The 9,507-nt window shown below is 43.6% G+C and overlaps 1 protein-coding gene across 1 annotated transcript in view; it reads left to right on the forward strand.

Moving 5' to 3' along the window:
- PRKAR2A (protein kinase cAMP-dependent type II regulatory subunit alpha) overlaps window positions 1-3,987 on the forward strand; it is a 65,695-nt gene extending 61,708 nt beyond the window's left edge. The window contains exon 11 of the mRNA XM_015102438.4: window positions 147-3,987. Within this exon, the coding sequence (XP_014957924.2) occupies window positions 147-280 (134 nt within the window). The 3' untranslated portion in view covers window positions 281-3,987. The remainder of the gene's footprint in view (window positions 1-146) is intronic.
- Window positions 3,988-9,507: the final 5,520 nt, after the last annotated feature.

Raw genomic sequence — 9,507 nt, forward strand, 5'->3', positions numbered from 1 at the left:
CGTCCTTTTCAAGTGTCCAGTATCCAGTAGTCTGATTCCTTCGACAGGAATGGACATGTTTAAGAAAAGGTTTACGTGAGGGAAGCGACTTTGACTTGCTTGTGTGGAGAACTCATCCTCTCCCTCACCTCTTTCTAACAATACAGTTATGGATGTGCAAGCGTTCGAGAGGCTGCTGGGGCCCTGCATGGACATCATGAAGAGGAACATCTCGCACTATGAGGAACAGCTGGTGAAGATGTTTGGCTCCAGCATGGATCTGATCGATCCCGGGCAGTAGGTGTGCCACACCCCAGAGCCTTCTCAGTGTGACACCAGAAACTTCCGGTCAGCCACAGAACACAAACAGAAGACACGACAGAACCGTTCCTGCTGTTGCCACCGCCGCTGCCATCGCCATGGCCGTGGGCACTTAGAAAACTTGAAAGTCAGCACTAAAGGATGGGAGAGGTTCCACCCACACCTCCACTTTGCTTCTGAAAGTCCATTGTTAGACCACTCGTCACGATCACTCCAACCCAGTCTTCACATCTTTGGTTCCAAATGGCATGTCTCTCCAACAATTTAAGTGCCTGATACAAAGTCCAAAGTGTAAACATCTTCCTTTCCTCTCTTGCTGCTACTATGGCTTTTGAAAGTACTGTAGACGCCCTCCCCCAACCTCTCTCAAGGAGGGACATGTTGTAGCCTTCCGTCTCCTCATCTGTCTCTGGAGAAAGTCAACATTTGTTCACAACTGTAGCCTTTTTGGTTGTACCGTTTAAAGTGGTGGCAGATGTGATGGAGGTGTGTGGGCCTGTGGCACTGTACTGTCTGCTGACAGTGGTACACGACAGCTGTCCCCCAGTTCTCGGTGATGCTTAGGGAGAGGTCCTGCCCAGGGCCCAGCAGGTCAGCACCCCAGAGCTCACTGATCGGTCATCAGAATCCACGTCAGAGCAGAAAACTGGGGTTTGGCACATTCTTCAGGTAGCAGAGAGCCAGGGAAGGTTTTCTGGGTTGGGGGGTGTGTTTTCTTTTGCTTTAGTACATTTCTTTTCGTTTCGTTTAACCTCTGTGCAGTGTGCATGAGTGGACTGCTGTCCATCTATGAGGAGTCGGGGTCTGGGACTGCCACTGCTCTATCTGGCCTAAGTATGTTCCCAGGCCACTCCTGCCTGTCTCATTTCCAGTCGCTTCTGCCAGCTGATGGCAGTGTGCTGGCAAAGCCCTTCCCTTCTACTCCAGAGTGGTTACGTAGCTTTGCTGTTGAACCATCAGTTTTTAAACTCTTTAAAGAAAAAGCAGCTATCTTTGTGGAAAAAAAATTTTTTTCCCCTCTATTTAGAGAATTCCCCTTGCACATACTCCTTTATATCAGTTTGTCAGCTGACTCAAGCATTCATCCTAAAGATCAACTCTTTTTGTTTAAGAAAAATTGGTATCGTGTACAATTTCATAGAATTACTGCAAAGACCTTTCTAATTAAGATGTTGGGATATTTGGGGTTCCAGTTGCTAATCCCATAGGAAAGTAACTTAGCTTTTTTTAACCTTTTGATTATATCAGGTAGAGTTCTGATGAATTATCATAATTAACTAGATATATTTCAGAATGAAATTTTTTTCTTCAGAATGACCTAGAATCAGATGTTACAAGAGATCCTAAGAGCAGTGTGACATTTACCTAAAGATAAATTTGGATGTCATAGCCACGTTTATATTAAATCAAGAGGCCCTTTCTGATAGGAATTTTTTAAACTTCTATATCTCAGTGAATCCCTGGGAGATTAACATGCTGGGGCTCAGGTCATCCCTGTTGTAGACAGCGATGGAGCCCATGCAGTCACCATTGCCCTCTTAAACCAGGCTGTCTGCTTTTGCCGCAGACAGTATAGTTGAGAGATCTTTAGAGCAGCGGCTCATCATCGCCTTGCTCGGTTCTCCCTTTTCCTTGTTCTCCATGAAGTGAAAGCAGAAAGACTCTCAGTCGGCAGCCTGCTTTGCAGCTCTCAGATTTGGGAAAGGTTGTAACTAATACTCCAAAACCGGCAGCTAGCACTGGGAAAGCCTGTGTGGTTTCTCCCCATGATTTTCCAAGGTTCTTTTTTATGGCATTGCTTTATTATCACATAAATTAAGAAACCAGACATTGTACTTTAGCAGACAAGAGCCATACCTGTCTCTCACGCAGGTAACAGGTACATTGGGCTTCAGGAGTGACGCAGAGATCTCGCCCCCAGATTGTGTAAGGACTCCGTGTGAACACGTGCCCCCTTACACTGCCCCACCCTATCCCCATGCCAGCATTAGTTAGGGCCAGCTGTGAATTCCGAGCCAGTCACTCCTGCAGGCTGCTAGGGGTAGGACTTCTCATCCTGCCCTCTTTCACATCCCAGTTCAGTCTTCCCCTTCATAGAAACTCTGTGACACCCCCAGCATCCTGACGGTTTCTGTTTTACAAAGTAGCGTTCATCAGGTTTAAGTCTTCCTGCTCTAACTGCGGATGGACATATGGATCATCAGTCCAGACCCTCACTGCTTGTAGGGCCCCTTGAGGGTCTGGCTTGAGGAAGGGAGTCAAGGGACCAGTGTGAGTGAAAAGGACACAGCTGTTACCAAGGCACCAGGAGCCTGACAGTGTTCCAGCGTTTCCTTACAGCACGGGGAGTCGAAGGCAGCAGACCAGGTTCGACTCTGGACTCTGCTGTCCGCACCGTGCTGTGCAAGCCCTGTGCTGAGAGCTGAGCCTCACAGGGAGGAGCACCTATTGGGAAGAGATCTTTCTGATCATTGTTTTATATCGTTCTCTTCTAGGATGGGTTAGAACTTCATGCCCTCCGTTCTGGCTTTGCTATTGATTTTGCATGGTGGAGGTTGTTCCTGAGAGCCTTGAGGTCTAACCTGCAGTATTATTTTTCCCACTGGCCCCACTTTATCACACCCCCCTCGCCCTCTTCTTTTGGTTGTATTCTCTGAAGGAAGGGTTCATCTTTCCTGTCCTCTTAATCCGTCATCCTTATATACAAATGTGTCATGCATGATTGCAGTAGATCCTCAGAAATCCGGGTGGAGCTTTCTTTGAACAGTTTAATGAGTGAATTCAGCAGCAAAGTGTCAAGAGCTGATTCCCCAGCTAGGAGAGGTACTGTTCATCCTCTTACTTCCCAGATTCTCTAGTCAGAATGGTCAGTGAGGTGCCACTGGCGCCCAGCCGCCCCTGGACACACAGCATCTCCATGCCTGTCATAGTGTACAAGCAATCCTCTCATTTATGGAAATTAAAAGAGCATTTTTGCACAGAGCAAAAGGAGAAAGACCATGAATGTCATCTTTTATATTTTGTTTTCAGTTGGCCAATGTTGGAATTTTTGTTCTTGACATGCACTTGTAAACCAATCTCGCCAAGATACAAGTTGTTTTGGCTTTTCACTACAATTACCTCTTGTTCCTCCTGTCTTGACTGCTGACGTTGCTCAATGTTTCCAATGTCTATTTTATGGGAAGCAGCCTTCCCGTGGGTTTCCTTTTACACACTGCAGGGCTATCTTTATACTTCAAGAAAAAAAAAAAAAAGGAGAAAACTGTCACCAAACTCATGGGGGATTTGCAGAAAACCATTTAGGCCACCTTGAGTGAAAGGTAGATTCCTCATTGTTTTCCTGGAACTCATTGTAGTAAAAGAAATCTAATTCAGCATTATTGTGCTACCTCAAAGGTAAAAATGTTGTAAGGTCTTTTTGGTCCTGAGTTCTACATGTAGTGTTTGAAATGTCTTTCAATTGGAATTATTTTTAAATCATGGGGGAGAATCTTGTTTTAACCTGTTTTACACTTGTATTTTAATCTCTGAAGAATAAGTGATTAGAAAGTAATCAATTCTTGCTCTGTAGTATTGAACATATACTTAAAATCATTGTTTGCCATAAAGAAGGTTGGGTTTTTTAAAAGGAAACTCTAGGGCTCGGCTTTGCTCTTGGTTAATAAAGGCTGACAAATCACGTCTGAATCTTTGGTTCAGCCTGTGTTCTGTTTTTGTCCTCTCATTTCAGGATCCTAGGCCATCACAGCATTCATCTGGCAGATACATTATTGAGATTGGGGTGTGAGCTCTTAAAAATTTGAAAGGAGGGGACTTCCCTTGTGGTTCAGTGGTTAGGACTCAGTGCTTCCACTGCAGGGGGCACAGGTTCAATCCCTGAGCAGGGAACTAAGATCCTGCAGCCAAAAAGGCAGGCAGGTAGAAAGAGAGATTATAGAGAATTGGCTCACACAGCTATGGAAATAGGCAAGTCCCTAGATATGCAGGGCGAGTTGGCAAGTTGTAGACCTAAAAATGCTGATAGTTCAATTCCAGGCTGAGTCTGAAGACCTGAGAACTGAGAGTCAATAGCATTGTTCACATGCAAAGACTAGCAAGTTAAAGACTCAGGAAGAGACGACATCCCAGTATGAAGGCAGTCAGGCAGGATAATTCTCTCTTTCTTGGGAGAGCCAAGGCTTTTTGTTACGTTCAGACTTTCAACTGATTGGATGAGACCTGCCCACATTAGGGAGGGCAATCTGCTGTACTGAGTTCATTGATTTAATGTTGTGTGCATGCATGTTAAGTTGCTCCAGTCGTATCTGATTCTTTGCAACCCTATGGACAATAGACCACCAGGCTCCTCTGTCCATGGGATATTGCAGGCAGGAATACTGGAGTGGGTTGCCATGCCCTCCTCCAGGGGATCTTCCCAACCCAGGGGTCAAATCTGAGTCTCTTCTGTCTTCTGCCTTGGCAGGCAGGTTCTTACCACTAGCGCCACCTGGGAAGCCTGATTTCAATGTTAATGTCATCCAAAACCACCTTTACAAAAACTCAGAACAGTGTTGGACCAAATACCTGGGCACCCCATGGCCCATAAGTTGGCACATGAAATAAACCACCACAGCATGCTATTTGAATTGTTTGGGGATGGTATACAAGAGCATCCAGTATATCTCTTGCTGGGGAATGATATACTCACTAATGAAGCCCAGTAGAGAACATCTCTTGTCTGACAATATTAATTACTTCCTTCTCTGTAGCGTAGTTTTTGGCTCCCTTAGTGGCTCAGCGATACAGAATCTGCCTGCCAATGCAGGAGACACAGTTTCTATCCCTGGATCGGGAAGATGCCCCAGAGAAGGAAATGGCACCCAGTCCACTATTCTTGCTGGGGAAGTCCCATAGACAGAGGAGCCTGGCAGGTTACAGGCAATAGGATCACAAAGAGTCAGACACAGGGACTAAACAACATTGTAAACAAACAGAACTAGCAACGCCTCTGTGATAGCCCACTGTATTTCCAGTTTCTTTCCCAGTGACCAAAAGAAGCTCATTCTATAACAAAACCATGTTCCACATTGATCTTGCCTTCATCTGACATTACAAAAGGGCTAAGTAACAGGTGAATATACAAAACACTCATGTGATAGGGGTCTGAGAAGCTGGTTGCTGAACTACGCAAAGCCAAACTGGCCTTGTTTTGAGGCTTTAAACATTAACTATGGTTTGGCCTTTGTGGTTCTGGTGGTGGTATTACTATGAACAGTTAAGAAGTGCCAGGAAAATGACAGGATCATATGGTCCGCAGCCTTCACCTTGAAGAGTGAACATTATATGAGGACTTTGCTTTCTATATGTGTTCTAACAGGAAGCTAGAAAGTTGTGCCATCAAATTAACTGAATATATCTTTAGTGACTTCAGTGCATCAACTTTTTAACAACAGAATTGAAACAGTATTACTTATAATGTGATAAAGGAGATTAGAGTTGTTTCACATCATTCATGTTAAATATGAATTTTGCTTTCTTTACACATCCTCTCTAAAGACAAATGTCCCATCACAGATGATGGCCAGCAATACATGTTGTTATCTGATTGTTTGGAGAAATGCAGAGCATCAGCCAGGAACATATTAAATAATCATTTGTGAATTCAGATGAGTATTATCTAAGTTCTGAATTAGAATGTCAGTAATTAGGTCTGAAAGTGTTAGTTGCTCAGTTGTGTCCAACTCTTTGTGATCCCATGGACTGTAGCCCACCAGGTTCCTTTGTCCATGGAATTCTCCGGGCAAGAATACTGGAGTGGGCAGCCATTCCGTTTTCCATGGAGGGGATCCTCCTGACCCAAGGATCAAACCTGGGTCTCCTGCATTGCAGGCAGATTCTTTACCATCTGAGCCACCAGGGAACCTCGTGAACAGTGTGAAAAGGCAGAAAGAAATGACGCTTAAAGATGAATGCCCCCAGGTTGGTAGGTATCCAATATGCTACTGGAGAAGAGCAGAGAAACAGATCCAAAAGGGATGAAGAGGCTAAGCCAAAGCAGAAACAAAACCCAGTTGTGGATGTGTTTGAAAGTAAAGCTGTAACAAACAATACTTTAGAGGAACCTAAAATGTTAGGTCCAAGAATGAAGGTACAATTGGAAGTGGTCAAACAGAAGATGGCAGGAGTGAACATCGACATTTCAGGAATCAGTGAACTAAAATGGATGGGAATGGGCAAATTTAATTCAAATGACCATTATAGCTACTACTGTGGACAAGAATCCTCTAGAAGAAATGGAGTGGCCCTCATAGTCAACAAGAGTCTGAAATGCAGTACTTAGCTGCAATCTCAAAAATGATAGAATGATTTCGGTTCATTTCCAAGGCAAACCATTCAGTATAACAGTAATCCAAGTCTATGCCCTAATGCTGAAAACCTGCAAGACCTTCTAGAACTAGCACCAAAAAAGATGTCCTTTTCCTCGTAGGGGACTGGAATGCAGAAATAGGAAGTCAAGAGATACCTGGAGTAACAGGAAAGTTTGGCCTTGGAGTACAAGATGAAGCAGGGCAAAGGTAACAGAGTTTTGCCAAGAGAACACACTGGTCAAAGCAAATACCCTCTTCCAACACCACATGGACCTCCCCAGATGGTCAGTACTGAAATCAGATTGATTATATTCTTTGCAGCTGAAGATGAAGAAGCTCTATCAGTATGTTCAGTCACTCAGTCATGTCTGACTCTTTGCGACCCCGTGGACTGCAGCACCCCAGGCCACCCTGTCCATCACCAACTCCCAGAGCTTGCTCAAACTCATGTCCATCAAGTCAGTGATGCCATCCAACCATCTCATCCTCTGTCGTCCCCTTCTCCTCGCTCCTTCAAACTTTCCCAGCATCAGGGTCTTTTCCATTGAGTCCGTTCTTCGGATCAAGTGGCCAAAATATTGGAGTTTCAGCTTCAGCATCAGTCCTTCCATTGAATATTCAGAACTGATTTCCTTTAGGATAGACTGGTTGGATCTCCTTGGAGTCCAAGGGACTCTGAAGAGTCTTCTCCAACACCACAGTTCAAAAGCATCAATTCTTCAGTGCTCAGCTTTCTTTATAGTCCAACTCTCACACCCATAAATGACTACTAGAAGAACAATAGCTTTGACTAGACAGACCTTTGTTGGCAAAGTAATGTCCTTTTAATATGCTGTCTAGGTTGGTCATAGCTTTTCTTCCAAGGAGCAAGTGCCTTTTAATTTCATGGCTGCAGTCACCATCTGCAATGATTTTGGAGCCCCCAAAATAAAGTCACTGTTTCCATTGTTTCTGCATCTATTTGTCATGAAGTGATGGGACTGGGTGCTATGATCTTAGTTTTCTGAATGTTGAGTTTTAAGCCAACTTTTTCACTCTCCTCTTTCACTTTCATCACGAGGCTCTTTAGTTCTTTGCTTTCTGCCATAAGGGTAGTGTCATCTGCATATCTGGGATTATTGATTGATATTTCTCCTGGCAATCTTGATTCCAGCTTGTACTTCATTCAGCCTGGCATTTCACATGATGAACTTTGCATATAAGTTAAATAAGCAGGGTGACAATAGGCCACCTTGATGTACTCCTTTCCTGATTCGGAAGCAGTCTGTTGTTCCATGTCCAGTGGAAGTAGCTCTGTACAGTCAGCAAAAAGAAGACTGGGAGCTGACTGTGACTCAGATCATGAACTCCTTATTGCAAAATTCAGACTTAAATTGAAGAAAGCAGGGAAAACCACTAGGTAGGTATGACCTACATCAAATCCCTTATACAGTGGAAGTGACAAATAAATTCAAGGGATTAGATTTGATAGCGTACCTGGAGAACTATGGATGCAGGTTCATAACATTGTACAAGAGTTGGTGATCAAAACCATCCCAAAGAAAAAAGAAATGCAAAAGGGCAAAATGGTTGTCTGAGGAGGACTTACAAATAGCTGAGAAACGAAGTGAAAAGCAAAGGCGAAAAGGAAAGATACACCTATTCTAATGTAGAGTTCCAAAGAATAACAAGGAGAGATAAGAAAGCCTTGTTAAGTGAACAATGCAAAGAAATAGAGGAAAACAATAGAATGGAAAAGACTAGAGATCTCTTCAAGAAAATTAGAAAATATATGTATTAGAAAATTAGAGATATGAAGAGCAAAGATGGGCAAAATAAAGGCCAGAAATGGTATGGACCTAACGGAAGCAGAAGATATTAAGAGTTGGCAAGAATACACAGAAAAGGTCTTAATGACCCAGATAACCATGATGCTATGATCACTCACCTAGAGCCAGACATCCTGGAATGCAAAGTCAAGTGGGCCTTAGGAAGTTTCACTACGAACAAAGCTAGTGAGTGTGATGGAATTTCAGCTGAGCTATTTCAAATCCTAAAAGATGATTATATTAAAGTGGTGCACTCAATTTGCCAATAAAGTTTGGAAAACACAGCAGTGGCCACAGAACTGGAAAATGTCAGTTTTCATCCTCATCCCGAAGAAAGACAATGATAAAGAATGTTCAAACTGCCGCACAATTGCACTCATTTCACACGCTAGCAAGGTGACACTCAAAATTCTTCAAGCTAGGCTTCGACAGTATGTGAACTGAGAACTTCCAGATGTACAAGCTGCGTCTGGAAAAGACAGAAGAACCAGAGATCAAGTTGCCAACATCCACTGGATCATAGGAAATGCAAGGGAATTCCAGAAAAATATCTACTTCTGCCTCATTGACTATGCTAAAGCCTTTGACTGTGTGGATCACAAGAAACTATAGAAAATTCTTAATGAGGTAGGAATACCGGATCACCTTACATACCTCCTGAGAAACCTGTAGGTCAGTAAGCAGCAGTTAGAACCAGACATGGAACAATGGACTGGTTTCAACTTGGGAAAGGAGTACATCAAGGCTGTATATTGTCACCCTGCTTATTAAACTTCTGTGCAGAGTACATCATGCAAAATACTGGGCTGGATGAAGCGCAAGCTGGAATCAAGATTGCCAGAAGAAATATCAATAACCTCAGATATGCAGATGATACCACCCTAATGGCAGAAAGTGAAGAGGAGCTAAAGAGCCTCTTGATAAAGGTCAAAGAGGAGAGTCAAAAAGCTGACTTAAAACTCGACATTCAAAAAAACTAAAATCGGGACTTAACTGGTGGTGGTTCAGTGGCTAAGACAATATGCTCCCAGGGCAGGGGGACTGGATTTGAT

Source organism: Ovis aries, chromosome 19, assembly GCF_016772045.2.
Source record: "Ovis aries strain OAR_USU_Benz2616 breed Rambouillet chromosome 19, ARS-UI_Ramb_v3.0, whole genome shotgun sequence".
Classification (NCBI taxonomy): Eukaryota; Metazoa; Chordata; class Mammalia; order Artiodactyla; family Bovidae; genus Ovis; species Ovis aries.